The sequence below is a fragment of the Mobula hypostoma genome, chromosome 9 (assembly GCF_963921235.1).
Source record: "Mobula hypostoma chromosome 9, sMobHyp1.1, whole genome shotgun sequence".
NCBI classification, from domain to species: domain Eukaryota; kingdom Metazoa; phylum Chordata; class Chondrichthyes; order Myliobatiformes; family Myliobatidae; genus Mobula; species Mobula hypostoma.
Genome location: NC_086105.1, coordinates 28258244 through 28280483, shown reverse-complemented (window position 1 = coordinate 28280483; position 22240 = coordinate 28258244). Strand labels below are relative to the sequence as shown.

The 22240-nt window shown below is 42.5% G+C and overlaps 1 protein-coding gene across 1 annotated transcript in view; it reads left to right on the top strand.

Moving 5' to 3' along the window:
• The window catches only part of LOC134352346 (chromatin remodeling regulator CECR2), a 133089-nt gene that overhangs the window by 57546 nt on the left and 53303 nt on the right, over positions 1-22240 (top strand). Inside the window, exon 2 of the mRNA XM_063059645.1 lies at positions 9921-10015. Coding sequence (XP_062915715.1) covers positions 9921-10015 — 95 coding nt within the window. The remainder of the gene's footprint in view (positions 1-9920; positions 10016-22240) is intronic.

The window sequence follows — 22240 nt, the reverse complement described above, 5'->3', positions numbered from 1 at the left end:
CCATTCAGGTTTGGAGATGCCAGAAACAGCTGGAAGTGACAATGAAACAATTTCACTACTTCAAGTTAGAAACTAAGAAGAAATTGAAGGTATTGACAAACATCTTGAAAGTTACAATGAAAATGAAGATTTGGAGGGTGCAATCATTGTATGAAGGCAGTACATGATTTATACTAGTTGTCTGTGCTGATTTGGTTCTTGTGTACACTGGATGAATTCCTCTGTCAATAACTATTAGGAACTAATACACAATTTCATAGTACTGTTGGTACTGCTCTAATTTGTTCTGTATTTCACTTAAATATAGTCTCTCAGCAGATGAGGCAACATCTGCAGGAAGAGAAACAATCGGTGTTTCAGGTTGTAAAGACTTTTTTCCTGCAGATACTGCGTGGCCTGCTGATTTTTTTTTGGTTGTTGCCAAATTTCTGAGTTTGTTTCAGATTTCAAGCATCTTCAGTTTTTTTAAAACTTAAAATAAGAACAAAACTTTTTTTTGTAGCCTTGTCACATATAATCGTGGATGGATTTGGAAAAATAAGTGACCATTGATGATAACAACTGTCTCAGTAACGCTTCATTGAAGCAAAATGTTGTTTCACAGAATAATTACCAAACAAAATTTGGAGGCAAGCCAAGTGTCAAACAGGAAATAAGGCTGGTGGCAAGGTGGAAGTTTCGAGTTGGGAATTCAAAAATGTATGGCCTTTTCACTGAAGGTGCATCAGCCAGTATAGAAATGGTTAATTTTGAAGATTGTCAAGAGGCCAGAATTAGGCAAGAAATTTTGAGGTGTGGGTACTTGTGACGACAGATGCTGTATTCTGCAGCAGTACACAAAGTGCTAGAGGAACTCATTGGAGGGAAGTGGATAATCGGCATTTCATGTTCAGATCCTTCTAAAATAAAAGGGGAAATGCCCAGTATAAAAAGGTGGAGAGATGAGGTTGAAGTATTGGTGACAGGGAGTGGGAGGGAAGAAGTGGGCATTTTGAAAAGAATAATATGGTATTTTAAATGAAGTTATTTTAATGGTGACCATGAAACTGCAGGGTAGTTATTAAAAATGCTGTAGTTCATTAGTCTGGTCTGTGCAGCTCCACACCCACCATAACGTCCTGAAGTGGTCTACCAAGCCACTCCATACAAGGGTACTTAAGGATATAAATAATTGCAGACCTTGTGCCCAAACTCTGGGTGGGGGTGGGGGGGAGGCGGGAGTTTATTTTTTTTAAAAAGCAGACCTGCATGACTATGCATCGTTAAGTGGTACAAGTGTAGTAACTTTTGAACTAGTAGCCAATTAGAAAGACAATAAGGAGATGGGCCTTTGCATTTGATTGAATGCAAACATTTTAATGTACTTGTTTTAGAAGTGGTTCAGCCTTGTTTAAGTGGGTGAGCTCCTTGAATACATGGAGGGTCTAGAGCTATCACTGTAATAGGATATGATTATTTCATGCAACTGGGAGGAATGTCTCTATTTAACAGCAATGTGCAAAAGAGGCTCAAAAACAAAGGCTGGATCTATAGAGCGGTGGAACAAGTTAGCATTTCAGAAGTCGAAGAACGTCAGAACTGAAGGAAATTGTAAACGAGAATTAAAAAGGGTCAAAACAAGAATAAAGTGAATGACCGTAAAGTACGTGCAAAGAAGGAGCCAGTTAAATAGCAGAGTGATTTCAACAGGGGCCAATAGGAAGAGGAATCACATAAATGGAGGACAATTGAGATTCTGTGAAAAACTGAGCAGTTGGAGTTGGGGTGGAATGTGTTTAAATAACAACCAATTATACCTGAGCAGCCCTCAAAGGAAGTTGGCAAAAAAAAACAGCAGGCACGGCTCAGAACTGGTGTTTGACAATTCACTACAAGTGGTAACCTGTTCTGGGTAGTCCTTTTCTAAACAGCACACACACAGAATGCTGGAGGAACTCTGCAGGCCAGGCAGTATCTATGGGAAAGAGTACAGTCAATGTTTCGGGCCGAGTCCCTTCGGAGTATCAGCCACTTATTCCAGAACTGACTGCTGAAAAGAAAGTAGGAGCAATCGCCTGAAGTTAAATGGATGCAGAGGGATAATAATGCAAAATGCAACATTAGTCATACTACTAGCTGTTGGCTCAGTGGCCTGTAAACTGTACTAATTGTATCATTAGAAAAGAAGGAAGTATGGAGAGAGACCAACCCTCCTTCCCTCAAATCCCTGTGGTAAATTAAGAGAAATTATCAGAATTTCTCAATTTAAATTCAGTTTTCTTGAATTTAAAAACGATTTAATTTTCATTGTTGTGGAAGTTATGGGTATTGGCCTTCAATAAGGTGATTAACAAAGGCACACCGGAGGTAAGATAAAGAATTGCTTACCTCAGTGTAGTTCAGAATAACAAGCTTTCCCTAATAAATAAAGATCAAAAGCTAGGAATCAGAATCAGATTTAATATCGGCATATGTCGTGAAATTTGTCGTCTTTGTGTCTTCTTTCCAACTGTGATAAGACTGCTGAACGGATCCTGACCCGGATCTGGGCCGTACCCTCCAAATATCCAGACCTATATCTTGGTTTTTTTGCACTACCTTACTTTCCATTTTTCTATGTTCTATTTATGATTTATAATTTAAATGTTTAATGTTTACTATCGATTTGTAATCCAGGGAGTGTGAAGCGCAGAATCAAATATGGCTATGATGATTGTACGTTCTAGTATCAATTGTTTGGCAACAATAAAGTATAAAGTAAAGTGTCAGCAGTACAATGCAATGCATAATCATAGAGGTAAAAACTGAATTACAGTAAGTATATAAATATTAAATAGTTGAATTAAATAAGCAGTACTAAAATACACAATAAAATAATGAGATAGTGTTCATGGGTTCAATGCTCATTCAGAAATCAGATGGCGGAGGGTAAGAATCTGTTCCTGAATCGCTGAGTGTGTTCCTTCAGGCTTCTGTATCTCTTCCCTGATACTAAGAATGAGAACAGGGCATGTCCTGGGTGATGGGAGTCTTTAATGATGGAGAAATGGTGTAAACACACACACTAAAATAACAAGTATATCAGTTGCAACTGGTTCAGATTACACAAGTTACTATAATTACCAGTTACATGGTTAAATTATAAAATATGCTGATATGGTGGGTTGTAAACCTGGAAGTGGATGCATAAGGAGACCTTTGTATCTTGGAAAATGTTGTATTTGAGATCAATAAAGATTTGAATGTGACTTTAAAATTTGAAGAATAACAACAGATGATAAGCAAACAACAGGAATTCTGCAGATGCTGGAAATTCAAGCAACGTACATCAAAGTTGCTGGTGAACGCAGCAGGCCAGGCAGCATCATGCGTGAACATTGACTTCTTTAACTTCCGCTAATGCCCCACCTCCCCCTCGTACCCCATCCGTTATTTATTTTTATACACACATGCTTTCTCTCACTCTCCTTTTTCTCCCTCTATCCCTCTGAATATACCCCTTGCCCATCCTCTGGATTCTCCCCCTCCCCCCCCCCCCCGGTCTTTCTCCCTGGACCTCCCGTCCCATGATCCTCTCATATCCCTTTTGCTAATCACCTGTCCAGCTCTTGGCTCCATCCCTCCCCCTCCTGTCTTCTCCTATCATTTTGGATCTCCCCCTCCCCCTCCCACTTTCAAATCTCTTACTAACTCTTCCTTCAGTTAGTCCTGATGAAGGGTCTCGGCCTGAAACGTCGACTGTACCTCTTCCTAGAGATGCTGCCTGGCCTGCTGCATTCACCAGCAACTTTGATGTGTGTTGCGTGAAAATAGCTACTTTCTAATCGGCAGCAACTAAGATTTCAAAGGCAGAGTCTTGTGGCAGATTCTCTGATTCGAAGAGTGACCAATCCGCAAGAGGGTATCATTAGAATTCAGAAGAATGAGGGGTGACCTAATTGAAACTTATCAAAAGGCGAAAGGCTTTGATAGAGTGGATGTGTAGAGGGTGTTTCCTATGGTGGAAGAGTCTAACACCAGAGGGCAAAGCCTCAGAATAAAGGGGGCATCCTTTTAGAACGGAGATGAGGTGAAATTTCTTTAGCTAGGGAGTGAATCTGTGGCCTTTGTTGCCACAGGCAGCTGTGGAGGCCAGGTCTTTATGTATATTTAATGAAGGGGTTGATAGATTTTTGATTGGTCAGGGCATGAAGTGATATCGGGGGGGGGTTGAGGAGGGTAGAGGCAGGAGATTGGGGTTGAGAGGAAAAATGGATCAGCCATGATGAAATGATACGGCAGACTCAATGGGCCAAATGGCCCAATTGTGCTGTTGCTGGAAATCCAAGCAACACACACAAAACGCTAGAGGGTCTTGGGCCGAACGTTGACTGTTATTTTTTCCAGCATTTTCTGTGTGCTGCTCTATATCTTATGGTTTTATGGAAATAGAGGCACTTCTTGTGTTGTGGGCCCAGGAGAGGTCCTGTGAAATGATAATACTGAGGAATTTAAAGAAGCTACATTTTGGGTTGCTCGGATTAAGGACATTTTGACATCAGAATGTGATGAAGTCTGCAGTAAATGGCCACTTCTTGTAAGAAATATTAAACAGGCTGTGAAGTGCTTTTGAATGGCCCAGGATTGTGAAAATCAGAAAGAAAGACTTGCATTTGTATAGTGTCTTTCACAATCTCACGATGCCCCAGGGTATTTAAAACACATTAAATACTTGTAATCTCATGGCATTTAATGGGCTCCCAGGCCTAGAAAGGTGATAATGGCCAGATATTTTCTTTGGGTGATACCATTTGAAGGATGCTTTGAAAACAACGGCCCTGCGTTGCTTCCAAATTGGATCTCTCCTGGCTACCCAAGTGAGAAGGGTGAAGTGCTGGACAAAATGCTGGGGGACTTTCTGGTGTCTGCAGAATTAAGGCTGATTATACTTATGCGTACTAGTTTACACTGAGGTCTATGCAACTGGGCTACGCCATTGTGAGCATTTATACTTGTGTTGGTGTGTCTGCATCGCTCTGCGATTCACCACCAAAACGCCAGTGTTGAAACTCAACAGGGAAGTCAGAATTAGGTACCTTCAAGTACGACATCATGTTAACCAGAGTTGTAGATATACAGACTTATCAACAGTAGAATTAGAATTTTTCAAGATTCTGAATTCGGCTTACAGTTCAATACCAAGTAAATCAATTTCTCGATTATATGATGCCCTCTCTCATGCCAAAAATGAAAACACATTGTATTTTCAAGAGAAGTGGGAGAAGGAAGCGGGGTTGGTACTTTCAGAGGAGGCTTGGGGGGAAATATGCAGCTTCCAGTGGTCTTCAACTAACTCTGATTTGGAGAGAACATTGTTGAAAAAATATTATAAGATACTTCAAGACCCCATACCAAGGAAAATATAAAGACACAAACGTGGCGTGTTGGAGAAGGTGTGACTCCAAGGAGGCAAATCATTTCCATATTTTTTGGGATTGCCCTAAATTAAGTTTATATTGGGAAGGTATTCACAGAACATGAGTTGAGGTACTTAAGACTCAGATACCTCTGAACTTTGAGACTCTCTACTTAGGGCATGTATTGTTTTTGGAACAGAAGAAAGATATAAAGCTGCTGCAGGCCCTTTTAGCGGCAAGTAAGAAATCAATCACCAGAAAGTGGTTAAATCCAACATCACCTACACTAGAAGACCTACTCTCTGAGAATTCAAAAGGAAAATTTTTATCAGATTTGGAATAAATGGATTGAATTTATAACCGCAGAGCGAGCAGACTTTGGTGACTCTCCTAACGGCTCATACTGTTTGTCTCACCAACATAGTAATAGTGTTAACGTAAGCACCTTTGGCTTGAATGTTTACTGTCCTTTTTTTGGGAAAATGTAGAATTAACTCAAGTCAAGAAAAGATCTGGGGAAATTTTGCACCAGAAAGAAATGGACCAGAAGAGATGCATGGAAATTAGTATTTAACCACTATTATTAATATTTTTATAACGACTATTATAATTATTTAGTTTAATAGAGTGGAATTACAATTGCACTTAAACATCTATTTGAGTGCGGAATCATTTTCTATATTATCTCAATGTGCACTTGTGAATGTACAAATTAATTTAGATTTACTCACATAAAAAATGGAAAAGGTTATATATGTAAAAAAGTTTGTGTATTACTTGTGAATACCTTATCCAAATAAAAATAAAATTTTTTAAAAAAAGAAACTCAACATGAAGAAACTCAAACTTTAAATGGCAACTGAAACTGAAGGAGGGTGAATTTTCTGTGCTTGTCCGGCCACTGAGAGACATGGATGAGGAAATGCATTTCAAATATTCTCGGATGTCGGGAGGTAGATTTGACGATTTGGTTCATCGTCTCCAACCATTTATTTTGCATCAGTGTACTCAGAGACTGGCAATCACCATTCAAGTTTTAGCTTCAGGTGGAAGTCAACAGGTTGTAGCAGCTAGCTACAAACTGGCGTCAAGCACAGGGTTCTCCATAATTTCGGAGGTCTGTAAAGCTTTGTGGAAAGCATTGCAGCCAGAGTTCCTTCCCTGCCCTTCAGTAGCCCAATGGGAAGCTATTGCAGCGTAGGAGGAAATGCGATGCTACCAAGCGAACCAATCACAGTTGTGGTCTGCGACGCGTAGTTACATTTTGGGAGAGGTGCGCGTTAGGCTACAGCGTAGATACAGCGTAGGGTTCGCGGCTGCGCTGTACCTACGGCGTACATTTGACGCACAAGTATAGATCGGCCTTTATTTGTGTTTAATTGAAGAGACCATAAGACCGAGGAGCAGAATTAGGCCATTCGACCCATGGAATGTGCTCGGCCATTCCATCATGACTGATTTATTAATCCTCTCAACCTCATTCTCCCGCCTTCTCCCTCGGGATTATTCTTGTTAACCTTCTCTGGACTTTATCCTATGCCAGCACACCCTTTGTTGGATAAGCGGCCCAAAGCTGCTTACAATACTAACCAACGCCTTGTAAAGACTCAGCATTGCATCTTTGCTGTTATATTCTAGTCCTCTCAAAATGAATGCTAACATTGCATTTGCCTTCTTTACTGTCAATTCAACCTGTAATTAACCTTTAGGGAATCCTGCATGAGAACTACTGGGCCCATCTGCTCCTCTGATTTTTGAATTTTCTGTCCATTTAGAAAATAGTGAGCAAAGCAGTTACAAATTGTCTTACTGCTTATTTCTCACCGTCAGTGACAAAAATCACTGCGTTTTGAACATAAGCACATTCAACTGATGCTGTTAAAACTGCACACACAAAATGCTGGAGGAACTCAGCAGGCCAAGTAGCATCTATGGGGCGGGGGGGGGGGGAAAGTAGATTCAATGTTTCAGGCTGAGTCTTGCTGAAGGGTCTCACCCTGAAACGCTGACTGTGCTCTTTTCCATAGATGCTGCCTGGCCTGCTGAGTTCTTCAGCATTTTGTGTGTTGCTTGGATTTCCAGCATCTGCAGATTTTCTCTTGTTGCTGACGTTATTTAAAATCTGTTTGCTCTAAACACGGTGCAGTGCTTAACAGCCACACAAGTCTTGACACCAGTTGGAAACTTCAGCTTCAGTCCCAATTAAGCATGTACGTTGGAAATGCATTGTTTGCATCAAATCAAATCAGTGAGGATTGTGCTGGGTAGCCTGCAAGTATTGCTGCACTTCCAGATTAAAGATTAGCTTTATTTGTACCATACACTAAAATATCAAAACATATAGTGGAATGATGTTTGTGTCATCATTTGCAAGTGTTGCCGTGCTTCAGGCACCAGCATAGCGTGTCCACAATTTACGAGCCCTTTTCGCACTGTGGGAGGAAACTGGAGCACCCAGATATCATGGAGAGAACATAGAAACTCCCTAACAGACAACGGAAGGAGATGAACACCTGGTCTTTGAATCGCTAGTGCTGTAAAGCATTACGATAACTGCTATGCAACATGCCAAGTTTTGCAGAATTAGAAACATAGAAAGCATGCAACACAATACAGGCCATTTGGCCCACAAAGCTGTGCCAAACATGTCCCTACCTTACAACTACCTAGGCTTTACCCATAGCCCTCTATTTTTTTAAGCTCCATGTAGCCATCCAGGAGTCTCTTAAAAGACCCTATCGTTTCCGCCGCCGCCACCAGCAGCCCATTCCACGCACTCACCACTCTCTTACCCCTGACATCTCCTCTGTACCTACTTCCAAGCACCTTAAAACTATGCCCTCTTGTGCTAGCCAATTCAGCCTTGGGGAAAAGCCTCTGACTATCCACACGATCAATGCCTCTCATTAATTTGTTCACCTCTATCATGTCATCTCTCATCCTCCGTCGCTCCAAGGAGAAAAGGCTAAGTTCACTCAACCTATTTTCATAAGGCATGCTCTCCAATCCAGGCAACATCTTTGTAAATATCTTCTGCACCCTTTCTATGGTTTCCACGTCCTTCCTATAGTGAGGTGACCAGAACTGAGCACAGTACTCCAAGTGGGCTCTGACCAGGGTCCTATATAGCTACAACATTACCTCTCGGCTCTTAAACTCAATCCCACAATTGATGAAGGCCAATACACTGTATTCCTTCTTAACCACAGAGTCAACCTGCATAGCAGCTTTGAGTGTCCTATGGACTTGGACCCCGAGATCCCTCTGATCCTCCACACTGCCAAGAGTCTTAACATTAATACTATATTCTGCCAACATATTTATGTGAGGTGCTACATTTTGGTAGGACAAATCAAAATAAGACATACATGGTAAATGGTAGGGCATTGATGAATGCAGTAGAACAGAGGGATCTAGGAATAATGGTGCATAGTTCCCTGAAAGTGGAATCTCGTGGATAGGGTGGTGAAGAAAGCTTTTGGTATGCTGGCCTTTATAAATCAGAGCATTGAGTATGGGAGTTGGGATGTAGTGTTGAAATTTTATAAGGCATTGGTGAGGCTAAATTGGGAGTATTGTGTACAGTTTTGGTCACCGAATTATAGGAAAGATGTCAACAAACTAGGGAGAGTACAGAGAAGATTTACTAGAATGTTACCTGGGTTTCATCACCTAAGTTACAGAGAAAGGTTGAACAAGTTGGGTCTTTATTCTTTGGAGCGTAGAAGGTTGAGGGGGGACTTGACAGAGGTATTTAAAATTATGAGGGGGATAGATAGAGTTGACGTGGATAGGCTTTTTCCATTGAGAGTGGGGGAGATTCAAACAAGAGGACATGAGTTGAGAGTTAGAGGGCAAAAGTTTAGGGGAAACATGAGGGGAAACTTCTTTACTCAGAGAGTGGTAGCTGTGTGAAACGAGCTTCAAGCAGAAGTGGTTGAGGCAGGTTCGATGTCGTCGTTTAAAGTAAAATTGGATAGATAAATGGACAGGAAAGGAATGGAGGGTTATGGGCTGAGTGCAGGTCGGTGTGACTAGGTGAAAGTAAGAGTTCGGGTGGACTAGAAGGGCCGAGGTGGCCTGTTGCCGTGCTGTAATTGTAATATGGTTATATTTGACCTACCAAAATGAACCACCTCACACACTTACCTGGGTTGAACTCCATCTGCCACTTCTCAGCCCAGTTTTGCATCCTATCTATGTCCCGTTGTAACCTCTGACAGCCTTCCACACTATCCACAACACACCCAACCTTTGTGTCATCAAAGGTTTGATTTTTGACATGTAATTGGTTCTTTATTTTTTTCAGTAATCCAGTCTGTGGAATTTTTAACAACTCAGTTGTTCCAAGATCTTTCGTCTCTTTGTTTTGTCACGCTCTCTTTGGCAATGGGAATTCTATTCATCATAAAGATTGTTATATGCATACATTGTTGACATTATCTATTTTATTTGGCAAAGTGACACTGTCTCAGTATTTGTCTGATTGTTTAATTGATTTGTACAATTGACACAATGTTATTTTTATCCTCCCACTTTTACTAGGAGCTTGAAGAGGCCCTCCTGATAAATGACATTGACTTTCTTGATGACTTGATTACTTGTTTACTTCAAGGCTGCTATCAACGAAGAGATATCACGTATGTACAAACAATTCTTTCCTCTTGGAGAGGATAGCTTCAGACTTGAGAGTTTAGCTGTTATTGATGCTTGTTCATTATCAAAGGAACTGATTGGGAAGGAGTGGAGGGGCATTGAAATGCAGTTCGCTGGATATGGTTAAGGAATGAATTGTGTGATGCTGAAATTATCTATGTTTTAAGAACATTTTGAAAAATTCCACCCTTTTCTCGTTTAAAACTCCAACCAATAATCATGACTAATTAATAAATGCTAGAAATGTTCCAGATGCTGGAAATACAGAGCAACACACATAATATGCTGGAGGAACAGGTCAGGTAGCACCAACGGAAAGGAATAAACATCTCCCCAGATGTTCATCCAGCATTTTGTGTGTTGGTCTTGGGTAATTAAACTAGGTTTGCAAATTTGAAATAAATTTGGTGCTTTCTTTCCTGGATATAGTTGGTCTGTTTGCTGTATCTTTCACAAAAAACTTGCTCGCTTCTTTGTTTTTGTCATGCTCATTTTGATAATGGAAGCTTTAATCAAGCAAATTGTACTGTACAGAATGTGATTCTGTATTTCACAGTGAAATTCAGACCTGTATATGAATGGTTTCTATGATTCCGTGTAAAGTTTAAGGGTACTGCAGCAATTTAGGATACTGACTTAAATTTTTTAACTTTTGCTCAATCAGAACTGATTTTATAATCTCACTTATATCTTTGTTGTCTTATTCAAAAGTAATAAAAACAAAAATTATCATTACTATGGCAAATCTGAACACTCGTTAATGTGAATATTATGAGAAAGCTTTTAAAGTTAGCACCATCCATGGACTCAAACACAGCTGCAAGTCAACACGAGGTGCACAAACTGTTCTGCAGAGAGGATTAGATTTACAATACCTTTTACTTTATGTGTTCAAGCAGCTGGTAGTGTAATGGCATCAGCACTGGACTTCGAGTGGGATGACCTGAGTTCGAATCTGGCCAGGCCCCAATCTGGGCAAAAGCAGTATCTGGCCATCTACTTCCGTACTTTGCCGTGAAAACCCTATGGCCAACTACACCATCCATGGGGATGACAACTGGACGGCACTCAACAACGATAACTAACAGTTTTAGGCACGTTGAAGTGCCCACCGCTCTTTCATTCACTGTGCCACTGTCACTCCATTTGTACATCAACAGTCCTGTACTCAGCCACACCTGGTCTACTATGCACACAAAATGCTGGTGAAACCCACATGCACTGTTTTACTCCTCTTGAGAAAGGGTATATTAGCACTGGAGCACCAAAACGAAATTATGACACTAGTTCCTGGGACGAAGAGATTGTCCTATCACAAGTCACTAAAGAAATTAGGTTTGGAGTTGAACGTTGAGTCTATTCCCATGTGCATGTATGCACAGGTGCTACGAAGCACTAACTCGCAGTCACGCAGCATTCAGCAAGACCAAGGAGCTAATTATTTTGGGAGGAGAAAACTGAAGGTCCGTGAGCTACTCCTCCTTTAGGAGATCGGTGGAGAGAGGCCGCAACTTTAAATTCCTCTGTATTATTATTTCAGAGGATCTGTCCTGGGCCCAGCAAGTTAGTGCCATTACGAAGGAACCACAGCAATGCCTCTGTTTTCCTGGAACTTGGCAAAGATTTGGCATGTCATCTAAAACTTTGACAAGCTTCTATAGATGTGTGGTGGAGAGTATATTGACAGGTGGCATCGCGGCCTGGTATGGAAACACCAATGCCCTTGAATGGAAAAGCCTACAAAAAGTAGTGGATATAGCCCAGTCCATCACGGGTGAAACCCTCCCCAGCATTGAGAACATCTACACGTGTGCTGTCGCATCCATCATCCATCATCAGAGACCGACTATCTAGGCCATGCTCTCTTCCCGTTGCTGCCATCAGGCAGAAGATACAGGAGCCACAGGACGTACGTAGACCACCAGGTTCAAGATCAGTTCTTGCTCCTCAATCATCAAGCTCTTGAACCAGAGGGAATAACTTCACTCACCCCGTCACTGAACTGTTGCTAAAATTTATAGACTCACCTTTGAGGACTCTCAATCTCATGATCTCAATAATTATTGATAATTTATTATTATTATTTATTTTTATTTTGAATTTACATAGTTTATTGTCTTTTGCACATTGTTTGTTCACCCATCCTGTTGGGTGCCATCTTTCATTGTTTTTGTGGGTTTCTTGTATTTACTATGAATGCCCATAAGAAAATGAATCCAGGGTTGTATATGATTCAATGTTCATTTATTATCAAAGTATGTGTAAATTATACAACCTTGAGATTTGCTTGCCCACGGGTAGCCACAAAAAAAAGAAACCCGAAAGAACCCAGTTATGGTGGGGGGGGGAGAATAAAAATAAAAGCCCAACACTCGATGCCCAAGAGAGAAAAAATAAATAAAAATTATGCAAACAATTGAAGCGAACAACAGTATTCGGAACCAAAATTGAGTCCTCAGATCCGCACTCCAGAGCAGCCGGGAAGAGCCCAAAGCCTCACTTATCAGTTCAAAGTATTAGCAGGAGTGGTTCGCAGCAACTGGAGCAGTGCCTGTAACCTCAGCGCCATGGAGATGACCATCGCAGAGAACGAGCTAAATCGGCTCTCGTCCCAGCTGACCCCCTTTCTTAACAGTCTGTCTGGTGAGATACATGCACATTGATAATAAATTTAATTTGAACTTTGAAACACATCAACCATACACATGAAGGTAAACAAAACATAGTTCCTCCTAAGGTGCCAAGGTGCAGAACACCGTACAGTCACACACAGCATATAATGTTACGATAGCACGTACAGTCAGAAAATAATATTAGTACAAGTCCCTGTGTGGTATGCCCTGAAAACTGATGGTGTATGGGACGTTGTCCTGGAGCCACATTTCAGCAAGAACAAGTATGCAACATGCTGGGTCAGCCGCAGTCGAAGGCATTCCTCGTTTTCCTCGGAGTGATTACTGGAGAGCAACAACAATGGGGCAGCCCCACCCCAGAATGGATTCCAGCACTCCCGCTACGCCTCTATTCTATAATTGCGTATTTATATATACAACTTTTTACAAGAAGATTGAAGGATGATCTTAATGAAATACGTGGTCCTTGGGGGATATGACAGGAATTGTAACAATGATTTGAATAGAGAGGAACTTTCAAAAGAGGGTGCATAGCTATAAGATTAGGTACCAAAACATCATCTGTACTCTTCCACAGATGCTGGCAGGCCTGCTTAGTTCTTCCAGCATTTTGTGTGTGTTGCTCGGATTTCCAGCATCTGCAGATTTTCTCTTGTTTGATACCAGTTGGGCATCATTTGGAGCTGAGCTGCAAAGGAATTTTTTTTTAACAGAGAAGTTGGTGAATCTCTGGAATCCTGTGAATTGCAAAGGTTAGATCATTTACAGGAGAGGTAGAAACATGTTTAAACAATCAGACAATTGGGGGGTTTAGGGAAATGGAGCAGAAGGGGAGTTGAGGCCTGAATCGGCCTTGATATTCCAAACATGAGAAAATCTGCAGATGCTGGAAATCCAAAGCAACACACACACACAAAATGCTGGAGGAACTCAGCAGGTCAGTCCTTGGCCTGAAACATCAACTGTTTACTCTTTTCCATAGATGCTGCCTGGCCTGCTGAGCTCCTCCAGCGCTTTGTGTGTGCAGACTAGCTAATATTGAATGACGAGAAAGGGTTGGGGGGGGGAGGTTAGATGCCTTCTCCAACTTCCATATTCTTCAACTCGTTTATGGTGCACCCACCCCTCAAGGCAGTTGAAGAAGGCAGCACCCCACCACCTCCTTGAGGGCATTTAGGGATGGACAATTGCATGTTAGCTCAGCTTGTAAAACCCACGTCCCCGAAATGAGTAAAGAAATGATATTCTGTGGGCTGGATGATAAGATCACTGTGCACAGTGCTAGTATGCATTCTGATAAAACAGATGAGTAAAATTTTCAGATTCTGTCTTCGTATTGTTCTTGAAATACCTGGAAGCTAAATTGGAGCACTCTTTGAGCAACTTGCAGAACTGAATTTAAATAATATTGGGTTCCCAGAGTAAGAGTCCTTATACTGTGTATTCTGTGTAATTTTGTCCTTCTGTTGTTGAATGGTCTTAATTAACTCTTGGAATTAAAGTGTTGATGTTAATTACTTGTGGTGGCCAGACTGATTCCTTTCTCTGAGCTTGCTCTGGTCATAACCCGATACTGCGTAAGGAAACATGCCACAATTTTGCTGAGGATAATAATTGAGTTAAAAGCTGTTTCTTTCCGTGAATTGTTTAGTTCTCCAACTCTAGTTCTAAAAGGGAGAGCTTTGTTGTTCATGGTATCTGCTGGAGAATTTGTTACAGCAGTGTTGTGTCTATGCTGGCAGCAGCACATTCACATGAGCAGGTTGCAGATTTAACTTGTCAAGTAGAAGTAATATATATATGTGTGTGTGTGTGTGTGTGTGTGTGTGTGTGTGTGTGTGTGCGCGCGCGCACGACTGCACTTCCTGCTGGTTAATTATAAATGCTCCTTAATTATAAATGTGCTGAGAGCAAGTCTGGTACTGTCTGTACTCCTGAAACATTCAAGTCGGCTCTGCCTTATTCTTGCAACACACATAAAAGTTGCTGGTGAACGCAACAGGCCAGGCAGCATCTGTAGGAAGAGGTGCAGTCGACGTTTCAGGCCGAGACCCTTCGTCAGGACTAACTGAAGGAAGAGTGAGTAAGGGATTTGAAAGCTGGAGGGGGAGGGGGAGATGCAAAATGATGGGAGAAGACAGGAGGGGGAGGGATGGAGCCGAGAGCTGGACAGGTGATAGGCAGAAGGGGATACGAGAGGATCATGGGACAGGAGGTCCGGGAAGAAAGACGGGGGGGGGTGACCCAGAGGATGGGCAAGAGGTATATTCAGAGGGACAGAGGGAGGAAAAGGAGAGTGAGAGAAAGAATGTGTGCATAAAAAAGAGTAACAGATGGGGTACGAGGGGGAGGTGGGGCCTAGCGGAAGTTAGAGAAGTCAATGTTCATGCCATCAGGTTGGAGGCTACCCAGACGGAATATAAGGTGTTGTTCCTCCAACCTGAGTGTGGCTTCATCTTTACAGTAGAGGAGGCCGTGGATAGACATGTCAGAATGGGAATGGGATGTGGAATTAAAATGTGTGGCCACTGGGAGATCCTGCTTTCTCTGGCGGACAGAGCGTAGATGTTCAGCAAAGCGGTCTCCCAGTCTGCGTCGGGTCTCACCAATATATAAAAGGCCACATCGGGAGCACCGGACCGACCTATGTTCGTGACACTTCTCACGCTCTTAAACTTTTCGATGATTTTAAGTTCCCTGGCCCCCACCGCTTTATTTTCACCATGGATGTCCAGTCCCTATATACTTCCATCCCCCATCAGGAAGGTCTCAAAGCTCTACGCTTCTTTTTGGATTCCAGACCTAATCAGTTCCCCTCTACCACCACTCTGCTCCGTCTAGCAGAATTAGTCCTTACTCTTAATAATTTCTCCTTTTGCTCCTCCCATTTCCTCCAAACTAAAGGTGTAGCTATGGGCACCCGTATGGGTCCTAGCTATGCCTGCCTTTTTGTTGGGTTTGTGGAACAATCTATGTTCCGTGCCTATTCTGGTATCTGTCCCCCACTTTTCCTTCGCTACATCGACAACTGCATTGGCGCTGCTTTCTGCACGCATGCAGAACTCGTTGACTTTATTAACTTTGCCTCCAACTTTCACCCTGCCCTCAAGTTTACCTGGTCCATTTCCGACACCTCCCTCCCCTTTCTAGATCTTTCTGTCTCTGTCTCTGGAGACAGCTTATCCACTGATGTCTACTATAAGCCTACTGACTCTCACAGCTATCTGGACTATTCCTCTTCTCACCCTGTCTCTTGCAAAAACGCCATCCCCTTCTCGCAATTCCTCCGTCTCCGCCGCATCTGCTCTCAGGATGAGGCTTTTCATTCTAGGACGAGGGAGATGTCTTCATTTTTTAAAGAAAGGGGCTTCCCTTCCTCCACTATCAACTCTGCTCTTAAACGCATCTCCCCCATTTCACGTACATCTGCTCTCACTCCATCCTCCCACCACCCCACTAGGAATAGGGTTCCCCTGGTCCTCACTTACCACCCCACCAGCCTCCGGGTCCAACATATTATTCTCCGTAACTTCCGCCACCTCCAACGGGATCCCACCACTAAGCATATCTTTCCCTCCCCCCCTTTCTCTGCATTCCGCAGGGATCGCTCCCTACACAACTCCCTTGTCCATTCGTCCCCCCCATCCCTCCCCACTGATCTCCCTCCTGGCACTTATCCGTGTAAGCGGAACAAGTGCTACACATGCCCTTACACTTCCTCCCTTACCACCATTCTGGGCCCCAAACAGTCCTTCCAGGTGAGGCATCACTTCACCTGTGAGTCGACTGGGGTGATATACTGCGTCCGGTGCTCCCGATGTGGCCTTTTATATATTGGTGAGACCCGACGCAGACTGGGAGACCGCTTTGCTGAACATCTACGCTCTGTCCGCCAGAGAAAGCAGGATCTCCCAGTGGCCACACATTTTAATTCCACATCCCATTCCCATTCTGACATGTCTATCCACGGCCTCCTCTACTGTAAAGATGAAGCCACACTCAGGTTGGAGGAACAACACCTTATATTCCGTCTGGGTAGCCTCCAACCTGATGGCATGAACATTGACTTCTCTAACTTCCGCTAGGCCCCACCTCCCCCTCGTACCCCATCTGTTACTCATTTTTATGCACACATTCTTTCTCTCACTCTCCTTTTTCTCCCTCTGTCCCTCTGAATATACCTCTTGCCCATCCTCTGGGTCCCCCCCCCCCGTCTTTCTTCCCGGACCTCCTGTCCCATGATCCTCTCGTATCCCCTTCTGCCTATCACCTGTCCAGCTCTTGGCTCTATCCCTCCCCATCCTGTCTTCTCCTATCATTTTGGATCTCCCCCTCCCCCTCCAACTTTCAAATCCCTTACTCACTCTTCCTGACGAAGGGTCTCGGCCTGAAACGTCGACTGCACCTCTTCCTACAGATGCTGCCTGGCCTGCTGCGTTCACCAGCAACTTTTATGTGTGTTGCTTGAATTTCCAGCATCTGCAGAATTCCTGTTGTCTGCCTTATTCTTACAGGGTTTCTAAGAACTTCAGTGTTTTGTTTCTATTGTTTAGTTTGGGACCATGTTGAAGTTGACATCTGATGTGAGGCTAAGCTGATCGAAGGTGTGCTTGAATAAGAGGCAGGACTGTATGTACTGCATTGCTGTGGGACAGACATTGCTTTCCATCTATGCAGATTTGATGGCGTAACTGCATTTGGTGCCTATTATGCAGGTGTGAAATTGGGGATGGTACTGTGGCGACCCACTTTCTGGCACCCACAAACCGGCTCACGAAACAGCGCGCGCAGGCAGAGGGCCGGCAGCAAAAAGGGCGCCAGGCCATCTTCACCAGCAGGGGGAAAATCCCGCGCGGAAAGGGTCTGGGAATATGCATTCCCCACAGTAGTTCCGCCCAGGGAGGGCGGGAACGGGAAGGCTTTAAAGCGGGCCGCGAAGTTTGAATAAATCTCTTTCATCGCAACTCTAACTCACCGACTCCGTGTGGTTATTCTAGCGCTGTGTGTAGCACATCGCTACAGTACAATGCTTATAACAACTAGATCTTTAACCATGTACCAAATACTAATAGGTTTGACTTTCAGTCCCTTATCTGCTTTTTCATTTACAATTGCCTTTTTATCCTCACCTCCGCCATGGATTGGGTTCCTCATTCGCCCTATACATTCTCAGAGTTTGATCCCCGGATTATTTTACATGCTCAGCACAGGGAAGAGGAAATGTAGTGTAAGGTTCTGAATCCAACGTGGTGTTCAGTGTCTGTCAAGGGGAAGAGAGGGTGGAAAAAGCAAAGTAATGTGCAAGTCCGTCTGGTAACTGGAAGCCAGGCAGAGTTTTCATAAAACTTGCGCTGTCTGTGAGGAGCTTGCACGTTCTCCCCGTGACCGTGTGGGTTTTCTCTAGTTTCCTCCCACAGTCCAAACACGTTTCAGTTGGTAGGTTAATTGGTCATTATATCGTCCCGTGATTAGAGTAGGGTTAAATCGGGGGTTGCTGGGCAGTGTGGCTCAAAGGGCTAGACGGGCATATTCTGCACTGTACACAGACCAAGTTCATTCCTCACTAAGGGCACTGGAAGGGTCAGTGAATCATTTTCATTCATGGAACTAAGTTACCAGATGAGTGGGCATTTTATGTCTATAAAGCCTATTATGCCTTCAGATATGGAAGACAGAAGTCTGCAGAAATTGATAAATTCATAGTTCATCATGGTAAACCCAAATAGAACAGCGGACTGCAGTGACACACACAAAATGCTGGAGGAACTCAGCAGCTCGGGCAGCATCTATGGAAATGAACAGAGAGTCAATGTTTTGGGCTGAGACCCTTCAAGACTATCTGCTCTGATTCTGTTGTGCCGAGCAATCAGGGGATGCTAATTAGGCTAATTTACATTTCTCACTTCCTCTAGAACAGGTTATTGATTCATTCTCAAGTCATTGTTCTCATCTCTCAAGTCATAGATCTCAACTCTCTCAATTTACACTCCATTGTTCCCTATCCCTTGTTTGTTATTCCTATAGGTTTGAGACAAATCTGCTTGGTGTCTCCAGAAATACTTGTTATTTGTCTCACATCTCTGGGGACCTGTGATTTAGGAGTCATGCATCTGCGTTTTTCCTGCTTGCCTATCTCAATCAAATACATCGGCTGCGATAGATGTCGATGCATCGGTTTTAACTATGCTATCGGCATATAGATGCTAAAGATGCAGACAGAATCTTAAGGCCAGCAAAGGTATAAGAACAGTTTTTATCTAGCCTGTGTTAAACTTGAAGCGAAAGTGCCTGGAGCTGTCAAGACTGAGGTGGAGTTAAAATTTATGCATCTACAACACCTGCCTCCACAGCTAAAAGCAATGCAAGACAAAATCATTGGGATGGGGGACAGTGAGGGGTTGAGGTGTCGGGGAAGATTGAGTCTTTTGACTGAAAGAAGAAAAGTTATTTGGTATCTCTAATCTGAAGTAAGTCAATGAAGAAAAACTCTGCATAAAATAAGTATAATTATGATCAAGTAGAGAGCAAGATCTGAGGGATAAACTGAACAAAGGAAGTAACCAGTGACTAAAGTAACAGTTAAAATTGTGACATGCCTGGGTTAATCCGAAGAGCGCAATATTATCAGGGCACAGAAAAGGTGATAGTTTGCCACAGTAGGTCTGAGGCAGATGCAACCTCATAGGTTCTTCATGTGGCCTTAGATCATCTGGATAATACAGATGGCTATGTGAGGATGCTGTTTGTTGACTATAGCTCAATGTTAAACTCCATCATCTGGCAGATCACAATTTGTGCGCATTGCTAATAACACCACCTCCTCGCTGACAATCACAAGGATGAGTACTTAGTCCACTGCTCTACTCTCTCTATACCCATGACTGTGTGGCTCTGCATAGCTCAAATACCATCTATAAATTTGCTACTGATACAACCATTGTTGGCTGAATGTCAGATGTGGATGAGAAGGCGTACATGAGCAAGATATACCAGCTGCAGTGGAGGCCAAGTCCATGGGTATACTTAAAGTGGAAGTTGATAGATTCCTGATTGGTCAAGGCATCAAGGGATATGGTGAAAGGACTGGTGTATTGGATTGAATGGGATCCATGATGAAATTGCCTGAATGGCCTAATTATGTTCCTATGTCCTATGGTCTATATACACACACAATGTAATTCAATTATTTATTTTTTTCTATATTTATCATGTATTTCATTGTACTGCTGCTACTAAATTTAACAAATTGCTCAACATTTAGACAGGTATATGGAGGAATCTAAGGTGGGGGCTTATATGGGAGGCAGGGTTGAGGGTCGGCCAACATTGTGGGCCGAAGGGCCTGTACTGTGCTGTATTATTCTATGTCCAATGTTCTACTTGTGGGTGATACTAAACCTGATTCTGATTCTGACATGTAAAGTGAGTAGTAATTGAAGAACAGATGACATTTAAAGAAGTAAAACAAAATTGAAGACTCAACATTGATCTCATGTTGGGCTTAAAAGAATGATGATGGACACAGTTGATTTACACTGGTAATTTGAGAAAAATTGAAGAGTTTGGGAGATTGTGAAGGGCAGGATTTACTTGTGGGTGGACAACGTAATCACTGAGGAAAGCAATGAAGAACGGCAACAATACTAAATATGTAATTATGTCTGTGAGGTGAGGGTTATCTTTAATTTGGGGGACATAAATGGGAGGAGGGGTGTAAGTGGAGAGGACATCTGATATAAAAGTTGAGAGTAAAGTAACCAGGAGGACAAATTAAGAGTTTCATGGAAGCCTGGCATTATATTGAACCCACTGGTATGTAAAAAGATAACAAATTTTAGATATTGCTCTTAAGGGAAGCAGTTAAAAATAGCAATTCGAAGCCTATGCAAAAGGATATTAAGGAAAGTTCTTTGGGCAAAGTGAAAGAGTGAAATAAGGCAAAAAGTATCTTAATCACTAGCAAATCAAATCTACAAGAATGAGACTGCATACTTGTAATAATTTTCAGTCTGTGTAAAGATTATCTGGCAGTGATTAGTTTTAAGTGGCTCCACAGAATTAAAATGACAGCATATTTACTTTTAGATTTAGTTTGTCTGCTGATCAAATGCAGCAAACTCCCAGCCTTTGGCTGTGAGCAATTCCTTGGGACTGCAGATGATTGGCAACCACTCTGGTTCTGAGGTGACTACTGAGGGACTCTGCCAGGAATTCTGACAGGTGATGAGCTTTTCCTAGGTTTATTATGAGTGGCCTTGTTCTGCAAATTCTCTCCATTTGTTATAGGATGACAAGGAATTCCAAGAATTAGTAAATTGTTACATTTTTATCCAGGCCATTTAAAAAAAACATTCTCAGTAACTTTGTTGTTTGGGGTGGGGCGGGTAATGATTCTCATACAGGAGTTTGCCGTTGACAGGTAAAAGATGCAGCCCATTTGATCCGTGCTGTGGCTGCAGGAGGTGGGATGAGAGAAGGCTAGCATCAGTTTGCTCACCCTCCCAGTGGATTTGGAGGATTGCAAAGGTAGCAGTCCAAAAACATACATGAGGGAATGGATCACTGTTGCCCAGTAGGCCATGAGGTTTTGATCTTTAAGCACAGACACTCATGTCATTAGATGGCTCAGGGTGAGCTTCAGTTGCATAGCATGCAACGAAATATATAAAGATAAAAGCTGTTATGGCTGTAACTATTTGCTTTCACTTGCTGCATTTGCACATAAATATTGATGAACACTATTGGACTAACCATGATTTTGCAGCAAAATCTTACTTCATGCGCTCTTCATCAATAAACTATTGAGTTCTCTTTTTTTTAAAAAATGCACACTGCTTTAAAATAATATTTTTGCCTCAATGAATCTTTTGGATGCTAATCACTTTGAAAGGTGCAGAGTAGTATGATCAGGCTCTATAAATGCTTCTTGTGAAGTTCAACTAGAGTTCTGTGTGTTCTCAGAAGTTTGGAAAGACGTATGGAACTGCACAGGTGGAGCAGAAAGATCCCAAAGTTCAGGACTAGGGGTGGGAGACAATGTCTGGAAGGTGATGTGCCCCTTCTGCTAATCATAAGCAGCTTCCTTGCCCCAGATTGAAAGGGTTAATATATGAGGAGCATATAACGAATCTGGGCCTATATTTGCTGGAGTTTAGAAGAATGAACAGGAGAAATATGATTGAAACCTATCGAATATTGAAAGGGCTAGATAGAGTAGACATCGAGCGGATATTTTTTACAGAGAGGTGGACTAGGACCTGAGGGCACAGCCTCAGGACAGAAGGACACCCCTTTAGAACGGAGATGAGGAAGAATTTCTTTAGCCAGAGTCTGTGTTGGGCATCTGGAAACTCAATTTTATTATCAGAGTACATAGACGAGGGGTGATTGATAAGTTCGTGGCCTGGGGTAGAAGGAGTCAGTTTTAGAAAACCTAGCACATTTATTTTTCAACATAGTCCCCTCCTACATTTACACACTTAGTCCAGCGGTCGTGGAGCAACCAACCATCTCCAAGATTTCAACCATCTGAGGTGAAAGAGGTGCAGTTAAGCTTTTTTTCACCACACAGCTGGT